Source organism: Lineus longissimus, chromosome 2, assembly GCF_910592395.1.
Source record: "Lineus longissimus chromosome 2, tnLinLong1.2, whole genome shotgun sequence".
NCBI classification, from domain to species: Eukaryota; Metazoa; Nemertea; class Pilidiophora; order Heteronemertea; family Lineidae; genus Lineus; species Lineus longissimus.
The window spans coordinates 18,361,364-18,384,165 of record NC_088309.1 but is presented as its reverse complement, the minus strand read 5'-3'; the positions used below and the strand labels follow the sequence as shown (position 1 = coordinate 18,384,165).

The window sequence follows — 22,802 nt, the reverse complement described above, 5'->3', positions numbered from 1 at the left end:
GGAGAAAATAGCGTTTTGTGGTTTATATTTATCGAGGTTTAATATTTTCGAATGTTATGGCTTTGCACGATAATTGTTTTTAAAATCGATTTCTTTTTTTATCATATACGATATTTATGAATATATATTATCATACGTGGCGTGACGTTGGACGTTCACTTATAACGATTGTTGTGGGAATGACAGTATTGATAAGGTGAATATAAACAGCTCTCATAGTGAAAGTGGCTTTCATAGTGGCCAACGTAATCAACAATCTTTTCTATCCTGTGTAACAAATGGAGCGAAATGCTATCAGTTCGTATTTTGGTAGCAATTTCCCAATGAGAGGAAATCTAGCATGTACGCTAGTACCTCTCCCACACTTCCACACATGATCACCGGAAAAGCGAAATGTTGTGCGCCCAGCTACATCTGATGAATTTATGATCATTATTTCTTTAAACATCGATGTTGTGCGGTCCAGTTCACGGTGCAAGTGCCGCTAAGCAACCGAACAATTACCAATCGCGAGGCTAGGAGATTGCGTTTTCTGTATAATATGCAAGCATTGTGTAAGACAGTAATGTATGGAGATTCTATAAATAGAGATTGTGACGTACTTATCAATAAATATCCGTATCGTACGGTAGGCCTATTCACTTAACAAATGTAACTAAGTATATAAACAGAGACAGAGACTTGAACGAAATTTTCCACTACCAGCTTTTTAGTCACCGCCGGGGAAAATTTATCTTATATCTGATGCGCCGAAGAAAGGCCCACGAGTCAGCAAGATTTGGTCTGCTGAACACGTGCATAGTTAGCATTCTATTAAGACCCGAGAAAAATTAAGGGGCATTGTATTGACTCTGCAAAACTTCACCAAATCAGCTGTTTGTGCGCAGCATACACTGTGGCTGTGACAGAGCGATATGATGGGGGGAGGGGCAAGCCATTGCATTTGCAGACTTTGAGGGGTTGAATTCCCTCTGGCTAAATTGCATGCCACCCATGGGGCTACTGAAAGACAGGTTGACAGGGATAAATGCTTCATGTAAACTATGCGTGACCAATTCACTTGAGAATCTAACGTCAAGAGGCTTGTAGCTGACTTAGTTTTGCAACGGTTGCCTTTTTCAGGTTAACGCAAGTACAATACTGTAATAAGGTTGTATGTCTTTATCCATTGCAGGAACCAAAGGCAAGTTTCCCAACAGGGTGCCCATAGTCGGCAACTTGGAGTTGAGGAAATTCGAGTTGAGTGCATCAGAGTGAAAGAGACACATAATAGCGCAATCCTGACTTACAGCCCCAAGAAGCCAAAACGGAGACTCTTGGGAGAAGCCGATGCCGGCAGAGACTACGACTCTGATGAAGATGGTCTTGACGATGTGCAGTTGCCAAATTATGCAAACCTTAGGGCTCTTCTTCTCAAAGACAAGAAGAAGTACAGAGAATGCATTTTCCACTTTGACAGGAGGAGCATGTACGCGGATATCATAGATCGAAAGGACACTGATGGGAGAGGAAGGATCGTGATGAGTTCCCGGCTGCGATGTGGACAGGCCTTTGACAACGACACTGTGGTTGTGGAAATCTTGGAAGCCCCCAAGGAAGATGTTTTAGTCAATCCGGCCCAGAAGAGAGAACTACTTGGGCAGGTTGTTGGCGTTCTGAAACGAGCCATAGATCCCAAATACAAGATCTTCGTATGCACGGTTGATCCTAATAACACTGGAATCATGGCCCCAATCAACCGAGGCATTCCGCGGATTTCTAACCTTTCAACTGAGGTCAATTGTCACAGGAAAGGTCATGTCACTGTTCACAAATTCACAAACGATCATGATATCGTCTTCGACCATTACGAGGCTATTGATGAGTTCAAGCCCAAAAGCAAGTTATTCATGGTCAGATACTTGAAGTGGGACCCAGGGTTTTTCTCACCACTTGGAATCGTTGTTGACATCCTTGAAGAAGGAACTACGATTGAAAAGGGTCTGAAGATCGTTAACGCTGAACATCAAGTGCATCATTCCTATAACAACAATGCATTATCCGAAGTGGACCAGAAATATCCTGATGGGTACCAGTATCCGGCAGATATCATCAAGAGAAGAACTGATTTGCGAGACCTCATGGTCTTTGCCATTGATCCAGAAGGTTGCCAAGATGTGGACGATTGTCTGTCTTTGGAGGCTCAGGATGAAGCAGATTCTGATACGAAGATCTTCGTTGTCGGGATACACATTGCAGATGTAAGTCACTTCATTGAGCGTGGTAGTGCACTTGATGAGGAAGCCAAAAAGAGGGGGACCTCTCTGTATCCACCCGGTTCAGCTCCAGTTCATATGCTACCCGAAGCACTTAGCACGGATATTCTCAGTCTTCATGAGAGCAAAGAGAAGCTTACACTCAGCATGTTCATCACCGTTGATGGGAATGGCAATGTCCTCAAAGTGGAGCCAAAACGCTGCATCGTAAAGTCCAAGTGTCAGCTCTCGTACCAAGAAGCAGAGATGATCCTCCATCAAGACTCCACCAGCTATTCCAAAGAGCTGAAACAGCGTGTCTGGGGCCTGTATCACATTGCACAACAATGGCGACGACAGAGACAGGGAACCGCCGCCCTGTACCTTCCGCTTGATGAGGAGGATGAGGACAGCCCATATGCACACCTCCTCGTGTCTGAAATGATGCTAATGGCCAACCAAAAGGTGGCATCATATCTCTTTGAAAAGTACCCCAATTGCACTCCTCTTCGGCGACAGCTGTCTCCAAATGAGCTTGAACTGGACGAATGGCGAGAGAAGCATGCTGTGGCAGCCCTGAACTCATTGGTACTGCGGAGGCCGTTCATTCCAAGTGGATGGACTTGCGAATGTGTGGAGCAATGCGATTGTGTTAGTAAGAGCATGGAAAGCAGCTCTCTGGATGGGAAGTTCTTCGACATCAAGACCGAAGTCTGGCAGAAGTTGATGCAGTTTATGAATGAGGGTGAGTGTCCAAAAATATAGCAAATTCAAAGTGCACTTGTTTATGGCATGTTAGATTCCTGCGGTTTTCAAATGGTATCTTGTCTTATGGTAGAAGATATTTGTAATGGTTTGTAAAGATGTGACTACGAAAAGGAAGGAGTTTGAGTCAATTTTTAGATCTTGACCATTCGTCCTGTGTCCATATATCAGATCTCGATCATTCGTACTTTTCGGTATTTTTAATCATGTTACGTCGTAAATATGTACAACACTGAGCTGATTTCCAGTTTCATGCCCATGTTACTCGGCTTCTATGGAACCAAAGGATTATTGTCACAATATAGGAAAATGTCCTTCCCTTGTCAGGTGATGTGGAGGCTGTGCGAAACCTCATCCTAAAGCCCGAAAACCACCCGCAACTCTGGCTTGCTCAGTCGCAATACCGGAAGATATTGAACATGGCAGATTATGTATGTTCTGATAAGGACCATGAAGATATCAACTGGCACTACTCGGAAAACCTGCCGAAGTACACTCATTTCACATCGCCGATCAGACGATACCTTGACATTGTCGTCCACAGACTGCTTGTGGCAGCCATGCAGGGAAGTCCATGTCCGTATGGTCAAGAAGAAATCACGGAGATCTGTAACCTGATGACTGCCGCTGCACGTAGAGGCAACAGGTACGTATCGTGAGCCTGTAATTGCACCAAATCGTATTCGTTTTCTACTACCAGCCATGAATTTTCCCCGGTCTGTGGTAAAAACATCAAATTCTACAACAAGGACGAGCTTGAAGTTTCTCCATCCCCTTGTGTCAAAAAGTACAGCCGGCCAAAAGCTTTTAAGTTTTTCCCTCAACATCACACGTTCTTTTGGAATCGCTATGATTGTCTGTCAGCAGATCATGACATTTGTCATCCCAATCTCTTTCAAATACTCTTTTTAACTGATCATTCTAAATAGCTTGTTGTTATCTTTTTCTCACCTCAGTTATGAACGAACTCTCCTTGGTCTACATATGGGATCCGCTCTACAAACACAGCCGGTGCTGGCACACCCAGTGGTAGATGAGGTAGACGACCACAGTGTCCACTTCTCTTTCCTCAACAAAAAGAAACTTCACGGTATCCAGAGCTTGGTGAAACTCTCAGAGCTTGGCATCGCGGGAAGGCCGGACTTTGATGACGCAGAATCGAGAGTGCTCGCAAGATGGCAACAGAGGATTTATAACTTGGGGAAGGAGATCGAGCCTCGCGATCCAAAGAAGTCAAAACCAGGACAAGTTGACGAGCTCGTCAGATTGAATCCGAACAGATTTGTCCTCCAAGTTCCTGCGAAAAATTGGCAGAAGATTCTTCAAGCTGTCCAGGCTGACAATCTTGGAGAACTGGCCAAGAATGTGGGGGAAACAAAAGTCAGAGATCTTACCAAGGACACAAGGTTTGTCAAAGAAGTGACATCCGAGATGAAAAATGAGGACAAGATCATGCAACATCATTGCCACTTCGAGCAGACGATTGAACCCGGTCACGTTAAGCAGGTCCAGCTTGCAAAGGGAATGTCCAATGGATTGATGGTACCAAGAATACAACTAATCAACCTCTCTCCAAACTTCAACATTTGCATCGAACATTTGGTTGAGACGCAGAACTGCTTTGCAAGGCTTGCGGTAAGGAAAGCATCTTGCAAAGACTACAAAAGCATCGAAGCTTACCAGAAAGCGTGGTTGTCAGTACTTGCAATGGAGTCTGCAACAGGAGCAATCCGGAACGATGAGAATTATCAGATTCGTAATGTCAGCATCCAATGGACAGCACACAGTGCTCGACCTAAAGCAGGTGAAGAAGCCGAAAGCGAGGACTCGGACGATGACAATACGTCCCAGGATGACAGTGCTGGAGAAAACACCTTTGGAAACAAGAAACTCTTCAAAGGAGTTTTTGACCTGAGCGTTCAGTTCTGTCAAGCCAGGCATATCAAGTTATCTACAGCGGGAGAACCGGAAGTAGCAGCTACCGATGTGTCGTTTGATTACATGTGTATAAGGTATCCAGGTAAGAGCATCACGCTCTAAGAAATAAAAGCTTTTGAGCTTCTAAAAATAGATTAAAGATTTTTTGGCCAACACAAATGTGCACCCGCAGAGGTTTTTTGGTAAGAAGAAAAAATACATATTTTGAGATGGATTGATTTTACGTAATCAGGCGAAGTGTTATCAAATTTAGATCCGTCATTGAAGCACAGACATACTCTTTGGAATTGAAGTATAAAGGATGTGCATGGATCTTTTAGATCTATGTACATTGTATATCAATAAACGTATAAGCTTATTTGTTTATTACGACGAGGGTATGTTGCGTCTTTTACACATCATAAAACAACACCTGTGATTTTTCACCTGCCATTTTCTTTTCGTTTAAAGGAATAGCGCCGGACACTGACAGAGACCAAAACTGTGTTGTAAAAGCTTTCAGCGCACAGACAGTAACTTGGGTAGGGCACTGCCTTATGACCAAGGTCAAAAGGATCAAAGCCAAAAAAGTCCCTGGACAGAAAAAGGGAGATGACTTATTCCGAGTGACATTGAAGCTGCATCAGAGCAGTATGCCATTCCCAAGCCAACTGTTGCATGACCATGCAAAGCCATGCACGGTGGAATTCATACCAAAGGCACTTCCTAACAGGTATGATAGGCCTACATTAAGTGACAAAACTAACGTTGCACGATACTGTATCGCCTGAGAAGATTGTGCCTGATATCGCCACTTTTTGATGGGAATTATTAAAACGTCATGACGGAAATGGTGATATAACGCAGAAGTGACGATACATTATCGCGCAACGTTATATGTACGTACATGTATCTCAAATGACAATAAGTGAATACACCTGCTGGTAAATTGCAATAAAGGCATGATCACATGTTATAGACCGGTATCGATCAGTCAGAAAAAAAGGCAGTGTCTTCTCCGAGTTCTTCTCATCCTGTGTAACGGAAATTTATATCCTTTGTTTCATGTTCAGAACGTACAAAGAAACATCATTATTGCAATCATTGGTAATAAGTTGGATTTCTAAGGGTTGTCCAAAGGCACCACCATTTTGGCTAAAGCAGTGAGAACTATTTGCATACGAAGTTGATACCAACTGGCGGGTGGGAGTCTATGCTTTGTTTTCCAGACAACAGCCTCCTACAAATGTAGGTTTAAAATGAAAATTCACTTCATTCTGAAGAAGTTCTAATTGCTTTAGGATATCAAAATCTAACAAAAATGGTGGGACCTATGGCCAACCCTAAAGTAAGTACCAACGACACAATGCAAGAATCTGTTCCAAAAGTGCACCCTTTTTTCCATATCAGTCAGTAATGTACTAATATGTTTGTTTGTAGGCGAATGGAAGCGGCCATTAGAACACTTACCGAGAGTGCAAATAGCTTAGCTCGCCAGATTGCCCTCAAGAAAAATCAAGGAGAGTTTGGTATGTCATACTCTTATATATAAAACGCGAGTAAAAAACACTCTACAAGCTGATCGAAAGATACTCTCATCTGCAAATCCAGATTTTCATTTCACCATGAGGTCCGGGATGAGGCATAGGCGCATAATGATAGCTGAATCGACATCTCAGTTGGCAATTGATCAGTCCCCACAAAATCCATATAACTCGATCGCTATGATTCTTGTATCTTCACATACCTGTTAATGTCTACTCCGCGAATCGTGGATTGGGTGAAATAAAATGTCAGCCTTGTAACGACGTACCCTCGCATCTGCGCAGGAGTCTAAAACAGACCGTAGGAGTTGATATGCATGTAGCCAAAATGTAGGGGAAACTGTCTATCTGATCTACATGACTGCACGCAATTAAGGGAAGAGCGTTGGAACGAGTGAGAGATTTCTCCGAAAGCAACAGTCAATGATTGTCGTACCACTCGCCCACGATCTTGAGGGGAGGGGCGTTTTATCAGTCGTCTTTAATGTTTCTAGGGGTGTTCAGGTATTTCATTTTATTTCAGCTTATGCTTCGTCAAATGCAGTGGCAGACGCCTGCAAAGTCACAGATATCCCAGGACTGCCGTCCCCAAACACGGGACAAAGAAACGCGATACGTGCAGCACTTACCAAGAAATTCACCCTCATTCAAGGGCCTCCGGGGACAGGTAGGAAACCGTTACAAGCCATAGTACCACACCAATTTAACCTACCACAAACCTGCCATTGCTTCGACAAGCTGAAAAATAACGATCTTTTTGGGATTCCTTTGGAAGCCAAAGCACCACTTCAAACCTACCACAAATCTACCATTGCTTTGACAAGCTGGAAAAAGGGATTTATTTTTTCGGAAACCGTTACAAGCCAAAGTACATGTACCACATTAAACCTATCACAAATACGCCATTGCTTTGACAAGCTGGAAAAATTTATTTCTTTTTTTCTGAAACCGATGCAATTCATAGCCGTAGTACCACATCAAACCCATCACAAACCTGCCAATGCTTCGACAAGTTAAAAAATATATAGTTCTTTTTCGGAAACCGATGAAAGTAAACCTATCACCAAACTGCCTTTGCTTTGACGAGCTGGAAAAAGGCATTTCTATTTCGGAAACTGTTTCAAGTCATAGTACCACATCAAACCTATCACAAACCTGCCAATGCTTTGACAAGCTAAAAAATGTTGTATCACAAATCTGTCATCGTTTTGACAAGCTGGAAAGAAGAAGTTCTGTCTTGGAAACCTACCACGTCATCAAACCTACATGTATCACAAACCTACCAATGCATTGACATAGTTCTTTTTCGGAAACTAATGCAAGCCATAGCACCACATCAAACCTATCATTGCCTGCCACTGCATGCTCACGGCGGATTCGCGTGGAGGGGGCTAGCGACTCGATATACTTATAACGTTATAAATTGCATCTCTAGCTAGGGTTTGGATTTTTGAATAGTTTTTTGTTCATGTGCGATGTTTGACAATTTACACAGGCAAGACTGCTACCGGTGCCGTGATTGCCTACTTATTCAGCCTCGTGAATCGGAAACTTGGTGATATGAGCGGAGCGGAGAAGAAAGCGACAAAGGCACAAGTTCTCTATTGCGGACCTTCAAACAAGTCAGTGGACGTTGTTGCAGGTAACATTCTTCACGAATATCACAACATAGGTCGCCAGCAAGCGGACGTCCGACCTGAAACCAAAACTGAGCCATTGCTAAAACCATGACCGTTCCATAAAAACCGTGTTGTTAATGCGGCCGCCGCAACTTGTCTGACTAGTAAAAGCTAGGATGAAATATAAATGGCGGGCACCTAATGGAACCTGTATAATCTTATAACAAAAATGTATGAGACGAGCTTGTATATTTTGGCCTCAACCATGCAGCTTCTGTCGCAAAACGGGTGCTATTAAGAAACGTCCGTCTAATCTTCTTTACGTGTTTTGCATTTTTTCATGCAATGCTTTTCTATCCGCGTGGTTTTTTGGGTCTTTTAAGGATACTTGAAACGGCTAAAAGGCCAGTGTCCGGGAATTGTACGAGTCTACAGTGAACTTATTGAGCACAAGGACTTCCCCCTTCCTGGCGAACCAATACCTCCAAAAAGAAGGGCGGATGCCTATGAAAATTCAGTAACCAAAGACCACAGAGACATCGCCCTACACTTCATGATCCGTCAAAACAACACAGATTCGGCCAAGGAGATTTTGGCGCATGATAAACGCTTCAGGGAGAGGCCAACTGAAGTTACTGAGGAAGAGGTAGAAAAATACCAGAAGTTGGTGACCAGTTGTGAAATAGAAGTCCTGAAAAACGCAGCCATCATTCTCTGCACGTGCACCGCAAGCGCATCGAACAAGATAAAAGCTACTAGAGACATTAAAGATGGTCTTGAACCACCATGCAATGTCAACCAGGTTAGTTCTTAAATTTTCTTTACTAGGATCTGAACTTGACTCCTGGGGTGGTATTCATAAACATACTTAGGTCAAATTTTGACTCTATTTCCGAAGCATGACACTCGTGTTATTTTCTATACCCGATTCATGAGGGTTCAACAGAATCTCAATCGAACGTAAAGTTACAGGTAAGTCGCCTTTGATTATTTTTTAGATTATACCGAATTGTCCTTTCTTCTATAGGTGATAATCGACGAATGCGGAATGTGCCAGGAGCCAGAAAGCATGGTACCAATCGTAGCCGCACGTCCGACACAGGTGGTCCTGATTGGTGATCATAAACAACTCCGCCCAATCATCCTCAACGACACTGCTAAAATCCTTGGACTTGATAAGTCTCTGTTCGAGAGGCATTCCGAGGAGTCCATCATGTTGACGGTGCAGTATAGAATGGTATGTTGGCATGGATTCTTTCAATGTCGATACTACAAGAAACTGCGATGAGACTGCTGTATGACAACAGACACTGCTGCGATCTCAGCGGATCTTGTGACATTATAAAGTAATAGTAACACTGTTTGGTCGTTTAATTCCCGACAACTTTGGCACCTTCTTTTACAGGAATACATGTACTTGTAGACTGTGTTACCGCGTCACTGTTTTCCCCAATTCCAGGGGCATCATTTGGAACTATTGCCACGCTGGTCCCTAGTGCATTAATCTTCTTGGGTGTTTAACGCAACTCTCATATTTTCAATTCCAGCATACTGCCATTTCCGAGTTCCCCTCAAACCACTTCTACGAGGGGAAACTGAGCCCAGCTCTTCCTTTTCAGTACGAGCCTTCTAAACTGATGCACATGTGGCCAGGTGCTACTGGTGCAAACGAACCTATCGCGTTCTGGCACATAATGGGCCCGGAGGAGGTGCTCACGGTCTCCTCGGCTGAAGGGAATGAACAATCTAGGAAGAATCAGGCAGAGGCTGATCAAGCAGTAAGTATGCCGGTCATTTATTGAACATTCCGATCTACCGTCGTTGTGGGTGATGAGACTTTATGATTGACATTCGCTGCCGGGAAGTCAGCATGTTCTTGAAAGGCAATGCTCCGGTTAAATGTTTCCTATAGCCAAAACAGCCCTTCATTGGCTATAGCTTTTTCATAATCATGTGTAAAAGCTTGGCATTTCATTAATAATCTAATAGAAAAGAAGCCGATAGAGAAAAACCTTTTTGGTGAATACCGACAGAATATTTCTTTGATGTTACTTTTAGACGAGCACGTTGTTCGAAACTATACATATTGACTTGATAATTTCAGGTTAAATTTGCCGCCTTGCTGAAAGATAAACACGGAGTTTTCCAGAAGCAAATAGTTATCCTCAGCCAGTACCGGGCCCAGTGTGCAGAAATTGAAAAGCTCCTGAAACATCGGCAGTTAACTGCAATAACAGTCAGTACAGTGGTTGCAAGCCAAGGTAAGTACTACCTTGTTAATTCTTAACAATATCCTTAACCTTGTCAGTCCAAAGAATACTCCAAATTACAGAGAATACTGTATATACTCTAGACTCACCGATATAAGACCGTTTTCGAATACGCAAACCAAGCCCCCAAAGATGTTATGCCTTTTGACGTTCGATGCCACTCAACATTGTTCAATCGAGATAGCCTATAGCATAAATAGGGGGGGGGGGGGGGGGCGACACCAAGTTGTCTAACATTTCTGATTGTCATGACATCATGTCCTGCCCTTGGCGTTTTTTGCGTAGATTTCTTTAAACTGCAAGGACAGATAGGCCCGGGCCAATCAGGTATGAAGGGGCCTTGGCCTGTTCAATGAGTATTGTGCTGGCGGTGGTCATGCCCCGAGATAATGAAACGGTTTTAGAACGGTGAGTCTAGAGTTTATACATGATATGAACTTCCATGGAAACCTGCATTCTCTGACACAAATACTTCCATTCGTCTTTAAGGTTCTGAATGGGACTATGTGATACTGTCCACAGTGAGGTCACTTCCGCGTTCAGAGATTGAGAAAAAACCCACCACAGGCTGGATGCGACGGAAGCTTGGATTCATCACTGATCAGAACCAGATTAATGTGGCCCTAACTAGGGCGCGAAGGGGCCTGATTATCATAGGTTAGTTGAGTGTAAAACGAGGGAGTAGTATCAGGTGTAGATTATAAAGCTGTCTTAAAGCTGAGGCAAATTTGTACAATCAAAGAACTATTAATTTAACTTATTAAAAATCCTACACACACACCATAAAACTTTCGCGCTGGTATGTTTTGCTATTTGCGAAACAAAAATCGCAATTTTTATTTTATTGGTGGATTACGAAATATCTCTCACCTCTTCCTATAAAAAAAAATATTCAGTTCATTTTTTTCTTGCAGGTAACAAACACCTACTGAGGTGTGACAAGATGTGGAACGAGCTGCTAAAGGAATATGAGAAGAAGGGAAAGATAATTGAGACAATTCCTTCCAAAAGGCAGGCATGGCAGAAAAGATAGATTGAGAGCAACGAAGTGGCGGGTTCGGGCGCTCACCATGCAGTCATCTCCTTTAAAGTTTCATGTGTGACATGGGATGAGAGGAGCGCCCATCAGTGTTATCAGGGGCGTAGTTAGCTTTTTGCACCGGGGGGGGGGGGGGGGGTTTTCTGGTGGGGCGAAATGTTACTTTTTGAAAATCATTCCGGTCAAAAACACGTTTTTACTAACTTCTCGGGGGCAATTTCCTCCCTGCCACCTCCCCGCTAACTACGTACGCCCTTGGTTATGGAGGTCCGCACATACGCCAATATGGATGGAAAGTCTCCCATAAGGATTGTGACCATCTGCATACTTCATTTTATTGTAAAGATCTCCAGAAAAGTTTTAAAGTAAACGTCGTCAATATCCATTCGCTTATTTCTTTCTATCACATTCCGTCGATAGTATCGGCAATCCTTTGAACATTTCACAATGTAGCAATAATCATCTGTTTCGGTACCCAAACGCCGGGCCCAAGGCACATATCAATTCATGAGCTATAACTTTAAACCTTTGGCTTATGCTGAAAGGTTCCCTTATAGTCCCTTTCATTAGTTTTCCAATAGTCTGATAGACGATGATCAAAAACAAGCAACAGATATTTATCCGATGTTGTATTGCTCCACATTATTGATATTAACGCTCCATATTGGAGATATTCCATTTGTAGCCTATTCTTGGCGCAAATAATGTGGTCATCCTGACTCACGTGCGTTTGCGTCACCACTGTCGAGATCCAGTGGGTGAGTGATCTAGCGATCTCAAAAATTGCGGGTCAAGATGACATATGGTGGCTGTACAATCGACTGTAACTGAATTTTATTATTCAGTTCAAGACATTCCATATATGGCTACCCTCATTAAGGGGAATCCCTTTGCTTTATAGACTGATGTACATTGTTCATAGTGTTCATATTGTAATGATTTTAATGTATTTCGCCATACATTTACATATTGTAATTCTTTTAATCTTTTAGCCAGACAATAACTATGTATGTATTGTAATGTCTCCTTTTTATTTGTGATATTATTAGCCATACACAATAACTATAGTTGATACATATATGTAATGTATCATTCTATCTGTGATATTCTTGTCTAAACGCTCACTTTAGATCTCATAGTTAGCCAACAAAGATGTGTAGCTCGAACTTCTTTTAAAGACTTCTCGCAACCTATACGCCCAATCAGCTAACTGGCAAAGGCATGTGCCATGTAGTGAATTTATATGTAATGTCGAGTTAGAGTAAAATATTTTTAGTTTTGATTATCTTTGAGAGAGATTATATTACATTTAAAGGCTAACGATATTCTAGACATCACATGCTGTCTTACATGACAGTACCACCGGGTACCTGACTCACACGCGATCGAGATCAACAGTGGTGAGTGACTTCGCGATCTCAAAGCTGGGTACCGCAGGGTGGGCAGTAAATTTACTCATTAAATATTTGAATGTTGTGTAATATCTGAATGATTTTTAGCATGTTCAGCCTCTGTTTTAGACTTATCGTCGCTTACCCAAGCTCCAGTCAAGCTATATCCCTGATGTAGACTTTTGTGGCTAGCCAGGTCACACGACTGCCCGCCAGAATATAATGATGTTGTTATTGATCAAATTCATTTGTTAGTACTGTGTTCACCTGTGTGAAAGATGTGTAAATATTTGAAATTCATGTTGGGGGGAGGGAGCGCCGGGGAAATTTCTATCGGGATTCGGGATAAAAGAAAATTTCGTCAGGTAACGGAATTTGCAAAATATGACCTAACAGGAATCGGGGATTTTCCCATGAACAACCTAATCGAGATGACCAACCCCCCCCCCCCCCATTTTCCCCTCGTGTTACTTAACTTGTAGTGTAACCTCATAGTTTTGTGGTTATGTAATTGACTCGTTTATTTTGGGGGATAAGATCCCATTTTAATAAAAAAGTACAGTTCCATATTTTACTGACAATGTGATCGTTTTCTATGTAGTGTGTATATGTTACATGCAAATAGGGCCGTAAGTGCCATACAGACAATGATATATACCTATTGTGTTGAAAGAAACATTGAAAAAAGAAAAGATTATAATATTTTCACTTATTTGTTCCATGTTTTTCTGTGTTATCTGAACGTCTTCGCCCTGAGACAAATTGTTGCAGCGGAAGCGAGTCATCGGGATGTGAATAGCGCTTTTAACGAACTGTGTAGGCCTATAAAGGACCAATCGCATTATCAAGGGCATACCGAGGACTGAGGTGTTTACAACAAAATCTCCCTGGGCATACTCAGCTGTCGGCTGCCCTGTCACCATCCATTCTAGAGCAGACATTCCCATCATTAACAAAATACTTTGTACGCTGAAACAAAATTGGGAATACGTCAAACACTTAAAATATTTTACTGGTGATACAGAAGAAGAAGAAATATATTGAAGTAAAAAGCCGCTCACTCCTTCAACCTCCATACTGAACTTCCAGCGGTATTGCCTCGGCCCATATTGACGCACGTTGTCTGGAAGCTGAGCAATAATGTCAATACCTCCAAGCGTCGTTAATGGTGATCATCGTTCCCGAGTCTCACTCGACCTACAGGAGGATGTTATGCAGAGTCACAGCCAAGTTGTCAGGAAGATGTTCCAGTGTCACAACCAAGAGGATGTTCCAGGGTCACAGCTGGTCCGAACTAACACAATACACGATCGTAATGCTGTTTTGGGCATTACACTAAAACGGATCCGGGAGAAAAACCACATGTTTTCAAAAGGGTTACATGAGTTATCTAGTGTAAAGGAAACGGTCTCCGGAGCTTGATATCCGTACGGAACAAGTGAAGGGGGTCGAAGTGAAGTTGGTCCCAACGCTGAAACCTAGTTAAATTAGTTTCAAAACTAGGTACCTGGCGCCATGAATGGTCGGGTTGGAGAAGCTACGTGTATGTACATTTTACATGGGACCAACATGGGTCGCCCACAAAAAGAGGTATCTTCCTGACACAACCAAGTCGTTGAGAGGGTAACCCAGAATCATGACCAAGTCGTCAGTAGTATGTTCGCGAGTCACAACCAAGTCAGTCCTCAAAAGAATACTTCAGAGTCACAACCAAGTCGTCTGGCGGATCTCTTCCCAGTCGTCACAATCAATTCACTGCCAGAATGTTCCAAAGACACAACCAAGACGACAAGATGATGTTTCAGAGCCACAACCAACAGGTCAGGAGGATGTTTCAGAGTCACAACCATGTTTCAGAGTCACAACAAAGTCAGGAGGATGATCCGAAGTCACAACCTAGACGTCAGGAGGATTATTTTATAAAGTCACAACCATGTCACCCGGAGGGTGTTCCGGCGTCACAAGTATTCCGAACGAACATAAGATTACTCAAAAGTTTGCTGTCTATCGTAGAAAAATGCGGTGTTCTTTAAAAAAATTATTAACATCATACATAAACTGTCTCCATAGCTTATTGTCTCTTTATGGTACAACAAGCATATCGTCCGGAGGATGATCCAGAGTCACCACAATACGTCAGAAAGATGTTCAAGAGTCACCACGATTCGATCGTCAGAAGGATGTTCAAGAGTCACCCCAATTCGTCAGAAAGATGTTCAAGAGTCACCACGATTCGATCGTCAGAAGGATGTTCAAGAGTCACCACAATTCGTCAGAAAGATGTTCAACAGTCACCACGATTCGATCGTCAGAAGGATGTTCAAGAGTCACCATGATTCGTTAAAAGATGTTCCGGCGGAGTCACAAACAAAAATCATGTGGTCCAATTATATCTGACAAAAATGCATCCACGTATACATGTTGCTGACTGAACTGGCCACATGCTGAGACGTGACTTCGACATTTCCAAGACCAAACATAGCGTAGAGGAGCCCTTGGACACGTCATGTTGCCTCAATTTTGACACTGCGCTCACTAACTTCATTCAATTCCTCTGATAAAAAACTGCGTGCGCCTCCAATGTAAAGGACGTGCCTAAGTCGAATTTTATCAGCTTTACGACTGGTTAAAACAGTGTCTCTACGTCTTTCCTTTCCTTACTTATAGAAATTTCGTCACAAGATTAGTCAAGTCTCAATTGTTTTGGACCAAGTGTAATTACGAATCTAGCTTAATTTTAGTGTCAGATGTGCTTGCGATGCCCAAAGCCATCGAAAGGATGGCCCAGAGTCACAACTAAGTTGGCAGGAGTATATTTCAGTCACCTGTATCAGACGGATATTACCGAGTTAAAACCAGTTGCCGCCCGGAGGAATGTCCAGAGCGTCACCGCCAAGTAATAGGGAGAATGTTCCAGTGTCTTTAAACCAAGTTGTCAAAAGGATGTTCATGAGTCACTACCATTGAGAGTCGTGGAAGAATGCTGACAGTCTTAACCAAGTCGTCAGGAGGATCTGTCAGAGACACGAACAAGCCGTCAGATATATATTTGTTTCGGTCATCAACAAGTTGTCCGGAGAATGTCTCAGTGTCCTAACCAAGTCCCCAGCAGGATGTTCTAGAGTCACCATCAATATCGTCAGGGGGATGGTCCAGGGTCACCACCAAGTCGCTAGGAAGATGTTAAAGAGTCAAAGAAGTCGTCAGGAGGATGTTCCCGTGTTTTTAAACCGATTCGTCAAGAGGATGTTTTAGAGTCACAACCAAGTCGTCAGGAGGATGTTCCAAGTGTCTTTGGACCGATTCGTCAAGAAGATGTTCTAGAAATCACAACCAGGTCGTCAGGAGGATATTCCAAGTGTCTTTAACCGATTCGTCAAGAGGAGGTTTTAGAGTCACAACCAGGTCGTCAGGAGGATATTCCAAGTGTCTTTAACCGATTCGTCAAGAGGAGGTTCTAGAGTCACAACGAGGTCGTCAGGAGGATGTTCCAAGTGTCTTTAACCGATTCGTCAAGATGAGATTCTAGAATCACAACCAGGTCGTCAGGAGGATGTTCCAAGTGTCTTTAACCGATTCGTCAAGAGGAGATTCTAGAATCACAACCAGGTCGTCAGGAGGATGTTCCAAGTGTCTTTGAACCGATTCGACAAGAGGATGTTCTAGAGTCACAACCAAGTCGTCAGGAGGAATTTCCAGTGTTTTTAAACCGATTCGTCAAGAGGAGATTCTAGAGTCACAACCAGGTCGCCAGGAGGATGTTCTAAGTGCCTTTAACTGATTCGTCAAGAGGAGGTTTTAGAGTCACAACCAAATCTTCAAGAGGATGTTCAAAGTGTCTTTGAACCGATTTGTCAAGAAGATGTTCTAGAGTCACAACCAAAGCGTCATAATTACAAAAGAGGTCATGAGCAAATTTTATCACTCTTCATGAAGAATTAAGACAGATGACTGAAGTGTCTTCTGCATCACAACTAGCATCACAATCTCCCCGAGGCACCACAGACAAGACTCGTAAGTAAAAGTAGAAGGCATACATATTTCTTTTCAATATTGCAAAAAAAGGACACAATTCGGGAGTATTTTTTTCCACTATAATATTAATATTTCTTTACAAAATCTATTTGTATAAAAATACAAAATGGTTACTTCACAACGAAGAGTAATATACTGGCACATACAGTTAAGTTGGAATTCCTCCCTACTCATCATTGGCAGCTACGACCCGGAGCATCAAACTCCAGGCTACATGGTAAATCGAGAGCCCTGTTGTTAGAAAGCATGTTAGCTTATGTTGACATGCTGTTTCATGTACATCAATGCACATGTAACAACATGTCAGCATGATGTTTCATGTACATCAATGCACATGTAACAACATGTCAGCATGATGTTTCATGTACATCAATGCACATGTAACAACATGTCAGCATGATGATTCATGTACATCAATGCACATGTAACAACATGTCAGCATGATGTTATGCGCTAACATGCTTTCTAACAACCAGACTGAGGTTGGAAGAAATATGTAGAACGAATCTGAGATTCGAGATTCAACCATAAATGCTATAGAAAAGCACAGCTAGAAGAAAACGCACACATTTAGTTAACTATATTTTTTGGCAGTAAAAAGCACGTACAGACTATTTGTAAATTACTACAAACCAATATTCGCATCAGCTTCTAAAGAAGCATTTTTACAGCCTAAGAAAAATGCACAAAACAATTTCAAATTTCTTACATCTAGCACCTCACCTACTCTTCATAGTTTTATTTGCTGCATATTGCTTTGGAAAAAATATTTTTCATACACTTGAATATCAGGCCAGTTGGACGTTAAACAGTTTGTAGATTAGAACTACAATTTGCTGCATATCAAATCCCAATAGATATTTTGCATACACTTGAATATCAGGCCAGCTGGACATTAAAGTGATACTATGATGTGATTTACAACTTTGCCGAAATCCGTCCGTTTTTAATTGTTGATCACAAATGTAAAGCTCAAATTTTCCATTTTTGATTAGATTTATCATAAAATCGCTGAATGTGAACCACCGCGACCGTGAAAATGTTCATGTTGTGACGTCATCAACGAAAACGTCGTTGGCGTAGCGCAATTTCAACGGCATCGAAGTGAGCCGTCCGGGCAGGATTAAACCATCAATTTCTAGAAAATGTGCATTTCGATTCGAAAACCTTATCGATTTATGAGAAAGTGACGTAGTCATTTGTCAAAAGCAGCTGAAACATTATATGGTGAAATTTGACACGAGTTACCCTTTAACTAGAACTGCACTGTTCTTCATTACTATAATTACAGAGAGCATTTAAAACAACTGAGAAACTTCTGAGCAGATTTCAGGCTGCATGAGGCTACCATGAGCCCATTTATGTTTGGCTGGCCGTTCCTGCCAAAAAAAGCACTGGTCCATTGAGAGCCTCATTTCAATCTTGCGTCACCACAAGATTGTATATGATGACATTACGACCTCTGCTGCAGCAAGGCGAGTCACCTTTACCAGTACCCAACTGATGGGGACTCCACGATGTCTTTCCTGGACTATACATGCACATTTAAGATGTTATTTTTAATATGGCGCACAAATGTTTTTAGCGTCAATATGTTTGTTCCTTGAATGGCCAATTTTGATACGTGTAAATGCCCAATGTAATTCACAAGGCAGAAAACAATTCAATTTAGAGCATTCAAAGGTATGACATGCATCTATAGTGTTTTTCATGTTGTTCTGGCCAAAGGTATATACAGTAGAACCTCTCTATCAAGGACACCCTCGGGACTGACAAATGCTGTCCTTAACAGAGAGGTGTCCTGATTAGAGAGGTCAAATTGAATGGAGAGTACCAATTTGGGACCAAAACTAGTGTCTTTAATAGAGAGGTTGTTCTTAATAGAGAGGTATCCGCTAAGGGGGTTCCATTGTAGTTGAACTCTGGAATGTGATCTCATATCACATTTACCAAAAGAAAGTCGTGTTGCACATAAGATTATCTTATGATAGGGTAGGCCTAGCTAATGCTGAACAAACATAGCAAGTACAGTGGAACCTCCCTTAGTGGACACCTCTCTATAAAGGAAACTATTTTTGGTCCCAAATGGGTTGTTTCAATTCAATTTGACCTCCCTAATCAGGACACCTCTCTATTAAGGACAGCAGTTATCATTCCCGTGAGTGTTCTTATTAGAGAGGTTCCACTGTATGGCTAGCTCTTCCACAATTTCAACTGAAGCTGGCTGCCCAGGGCTATGTAACATTACTACTTGTGATCACACTATCACAGTTTAGACACCATCCTGACATAACAGGTGGCTTTCAATATATACTACGCCTAAAAAGCCTGATCTCCAGATGTTTAGCATTCTGACTCTCATGCATTTTCGTCACCACTATCGATCTCAAAACATTGCGGGTCAAGATGGATGTTAAGTGACAAGAGGTCGACCAAGCACCTTTGGCCAGATCTATCTGAAAAACACTACACATACATTCAAAACATTACTACACTTCATTTGTGCCTGGCCACATTGTGTTCGAGACACACAGTAGTCAGCACATGTACCTAAGACTTTATTTTGCCAGCAAACTCCATTGGCTGGACCTTGAGCACCTCAGCGAGATTCCCATCAAACCAGCAAGTAATGTGGGCGCAGTCAACTGTGAAGTAGTACAGGCGGTCCGGACATTTTTCTCGCCGATACACAGAGCGTGGATCTGCCTTCAGTACAGACTCAATGGCGTGCCTCAAATCCCCCCAACTTTTCAAATGTCCGAGTTTAAATGGCGAAAGCTTGCTTTCGTTTCCAAACATACGAACCATTTTTTCAGCTCTCTGCGTAAAAGATACGAGGAGTTCTTTTTTGGCATTGGCGTCATCGATCCAGTCAGCAACACTCGTTCGACTATCAAGATTTTGGGAGGCAGGAATAGGACTAGCCCCACCAGTAAGACTACTATTCATGGAAGTATTTTCAGCTTCATCTTGGTTGCCATTGGTAGATGAGTTCACCATGTTTGAATACAGCCTCCTAAGCTTTGGGGACATGCGGCTAGAAAGACCACTGGGGTCAGACGACATAGGATAACTTGGAGGGGAGAATGACTTCTTTTGACAAGTCTGAATTGGTGTAAACGGTTTGGGATGACCGCCTTCAGCCACCATGCCGGAACCTAACCCTGCACATTTCAACTGGGGTGAAACGCTTCGAAAAGATGGATTAACGGTGACCTTCTGATTAGCCAAAATAGAATCTGAACTCCGAGACAAAGAGGCATCATCATAATTTGAACATAAGGTCTCATCAGAATCGGACACAGAGAAAACTTCCGAGTTGTGGCAGACGCTACTATTGGGCGACAGCTGTGATGTGGGTTTGCCCAACACCAGATCCGGCTTCGTGGAGGAATTTACCTGTCTTCTGAGTTTCAGAAGAGCTTCATTGGCTTCAAATGACCGGTCACAGTCACTGACGGAAGACACACTGTGGCGGGCAGTAGGGGTGGAGCCAAATTGAAAAGAAGCACCAGGAGAATAGCCAGGACAGCTCCTGTGATTCCCAAACTGATACCCCTGACTACAACTAACCTTCGTAGTGTTCAAGCTCCCCCCTATTCCCGAATCATTTGAGTTGTTTCCAGGACTACGGTTTTGGCCGACTTTCATTTTTTCTTTAACTGAGTGAATGATCGCAAGGGGATCCAAGGGATCATGGTTGGAATCGTTTAAATCGGACACCATGGATCCACACAAGGCGTCCTTGACAATCTCCAAGGACCGATTGAGTGAAAATGACGAATTTCCGCGATCTGGGGTTCCAAAAGCTGAGCAATCACCAGAGCCACCAAGTGCTGAACTATGGCTCGAATCTAACAACCCGCTACTATCAACCGAAAGATTACTCATCTTTGAAACATCTAGGTCTTTTGGTGTACTCAAGGTCAATTCAGAGAATACAGACTCCAAACCCTCATGAACTGTCTTTTTTGCTGAGAGACTGTTAGGAGAGTCGATGTGTACTGAACCATTCAGTCCTCCATTGAAACTCGCATTTGACGAATCCAAGATATCTTTCATCTCACTCTCTAGAACAGATAACTCCTCTTCCTCGACGACCACCTGAGATTCATTTAGGTCTGCGACATCTTCGTCGCTGGCATCGACGGCTGTTGCTGGGCAGTCGTAATCAGGTATGTAGGGCTTGATGTCTAATACCGGAGTTCCGTCCAAGATATCAATGCCAGACAGATAGATAGTAGCACCTGGAAAAACACAAAATCAGTCATAAACACATACATTAAAAGATATTTTGTTCGATAGTCTTATTCTCGGAAAACAATACCGGGCCGGGGATAAGAGGATATACCGCATGTAATGTTGCAATATTTACCTTTAATGTCTTCAATCTTTGCAAGGGACAGTCCAATAGGATTAGGCCTGTAGGGACATCTAGTTGAGAAGAGGCCTACTTTCGCTCCATCCAGGCGGGGTGGTTTCACTTTCGCTTTTGTGCAGGAGTTGTTATTTTGGTGGAACACAAATATAATCCTGAAAATAGATCCGCAAATTATCAGAAATGCGGTTATCTTGATAAAACATTGCAAGATTCTTCTAGTTAGCGATAATCACTTTAAATCAGGCCTAGAATAGTGTCCATGAACTTCTTTTCAAAGGAGAGGAAAAACTATCACTTACAGCGGCATGTTTTTGACTAAAAAAAAATTATGCTAAAAAGTTGACAACAAAATTACCATAAATGAGAAAAATGGTGAAGACCCTCCAAGGAATGTTCTGGGTTGTTAAAATTGGTCTGCTCTATGGTGAGAGAACCTCTCGAGTGCTGACAGACACTTGGCTGTCTCGGAGTGCCGTTCTTAAACTGGAAGACTGACTTTATGAAACCAATGGGTTTGCTGGTTAGAAAGGCTGAAAAGAGTAAGAAAATAGAAGGTAAATGAAAGTAATTTAAGCGTTAATTTTTGTAGCGTTTTTTTTTGGAGAATTTTGTTGTTTACGAAACATGCAAAATTAAAACATTTTAAAAAGATTTCATGGTTTACCAAAGGCCCTGCAGCTCAGGACGGGACATAAAGGAAAGGTGCAGGACAAAATACCAAACACAATGAATGATACAAAAACTTTCAATTCTTAGCAAAGCAACAACTAAGTGTTACTACTTACACGCGTCAGATATAGATAGGTATCTGATATCTTCTGGAGCCGGCGTTGGATCAACAGTATTGGCTGACTTGCAATCGTTACTCTGTATCTGACAACCTTTTAGGAGATTTTCCAAGTGTGTCACCTCCTTCTGATGAACTTTCTTCAGTGAAAAGATCTCCTTCCTGAAATTGCAATAGACGAAAAAGAAGTTTGAAAACAGACTGATGAACAAAGTTTCTCTGACACGATGCGCCTGTTTTCACCACGCGGATGCACACCGGCATCCTCACCCCATCTATATTCTTTGCCCTCTGGTCAGTTTACTCTCTCCTCCAATCTCCATCATTCCTCGTCAAGAGCATGAAGGATGCCTCTTGCACTGGCCTCTCGCTGTTCTTTAAAGTCTTACTCTTTGAGCGAGGCCAGGGTCAGCAGCAGCCAGAGCAGGCACTGAGGCGTGCTTCCGACCCTGGCATGGCCCTAGGTGGGAGCAATGGTAATGGCATGGCCATGGGGAATGGAATGGCCATGCCCATGGCCTGGGCATGATGGATGGAGCTGGGCATGGGGTGGATTGGTTTTCTTGTCAGGCCTCGTTTTGTTTTGAAGGTCTAAAACACACCGTATAGTTTTCAGTTCTTTTCTCGCCACCGCCACCTCCTTCTTTAGTGATGCTACATCTGTTTTATCACCATCAGACATATCTTTTCGATCAAAATTCACAGAAAACAAAGAGATTTTGAAATGTCAAAAGTTTGAAGAACTGCTGCACGAGAGTAGTGCCATTTGCAGTAGTGTAGCCAAGAAAATTTAGCAAAAACTCCTAAAGATATTTTTATG

The 22,802-nt window shown here is 42.5% G+C and overlaps 2 protein-coding genes across 4 annotated transcripts in view; one reads left to right on the top strand and one right to left on the bottom strand.

Annotated features, from left to right (window-relative positions):
- LOC135482714 (3'-5' exoribonuclease HELZ2-like) overlaps positions 1-13,479 on the top strand; it is a 33,571-nt gene extending 20,092 nt beyond the window's left edge. For both annotated transcript variants that reach the window (XM_064763011.1, XM_064763010.1), the window contains exons 20-32: positions 1,175-2,979; positions 3,327-3,645; positions 3,956-5,019; positions 5,388-5,649; positions 6,357-6,445; positions 6,984-7,127; positions 7,956-8,102; positions 8,463-8,881; positions 9,107-9,316; positions 9,627-9,857; positions 10,184-10,340; positions 10,839-11,006; positions 11,264-13,479. In XM_064763011.1, the coding sequence (XP_064619081.1) occupies positions 1,175-2,979; positions 3,327-3,645; positions 3,956-5,019; positions 5,388-5,649; positions 6,357-6,445; positions 6,984-7,127; positions 7,956-8,102; positions 8,463-8,881; positions 9,107-9,316; positions 9,627-9,857; positions 10,184-10,340; positions 10,839-11,006; positions 11,264-11,382 (5,134 nt within the window). In that variant the 3' untranslated portion in view covers positions 11,383-13,479. The remainder of the gene's footprint in view (positions 1-1,174; positions 2,980-3,326; positions 3,646-3,955; positions 5,020-5,387; positions 5,650-6,356; positions 6,446-6,983; positions 7,128-7,955; positions 8,103-8,462; positions 8,882-9,106; positions 9,317-9,626; positions 9,858-10,183; positions 10,341-10,838; positions 11,007-11,263) is intronic.
- A 3,400-nt stretch (positions 13,480-16,879) lies between these two features.
- LOC135482713 (uncharacterized) lies at positions 16,880-22,733 on the bottom strand. Of its 2 annotated transcripts, none has more exons than XM_064763008.1 (5): positions 22,585-22,733; positions 21,981-22,144; positions 21,551-21,725; positions 21,190-21,347; positions 16,880-21,061 (listed from the first exon to the last, which is right to left on the bottom strand). In XM_064763008.1, the coding sequence occupies exons 1-5, from the start codon at positions 22,662-22,664 to the stop codon at positions 19,365-19,367; spliced, it is 2,274 nt and encodes a 757-aa protein (XP_064619078.1). In that variant the 5' UTR covers positions 22,665-22,733; the 3' UTR covers positions 16,880-19,364. The 2 variants fall into 2 exon arrangements, with proteins under 2 accessions (XP_064619078.1, XP_064619079.1); XM_064763009.1 differs by lacking the exon at positions 22,585-22,733 and adding an exon at positions 22,253-22,283.
- Between the last annotated feature and the right edge of the window lie 69 nt (positions 22,734-22,802).

Bases quoted from the DNA above. Each gene is read 5' to 3' on its own strand.
- LOC135482713 (XM_064763008.1), bottom strand. From the start codon at position 22,664: ATGTCTGATGGTGATAAAACAGATGTAGCATCACTAAAGAAGGAGGTG. The intron at 21,726-21,980 runs GTAAGTAGTAAC...TACTCTTTTCAG, and splicing joins CCTATCTATATCTGACGCGT to CCTTTCTAACCAGCAAACCC. The intron at 21,062-21,189 runs GTAAATATTGCA...GTGTTTTTCCAG, and splicing joins AAAGATTGAAGACATTAAAG to GTGCTACTATCTATCTGTCT.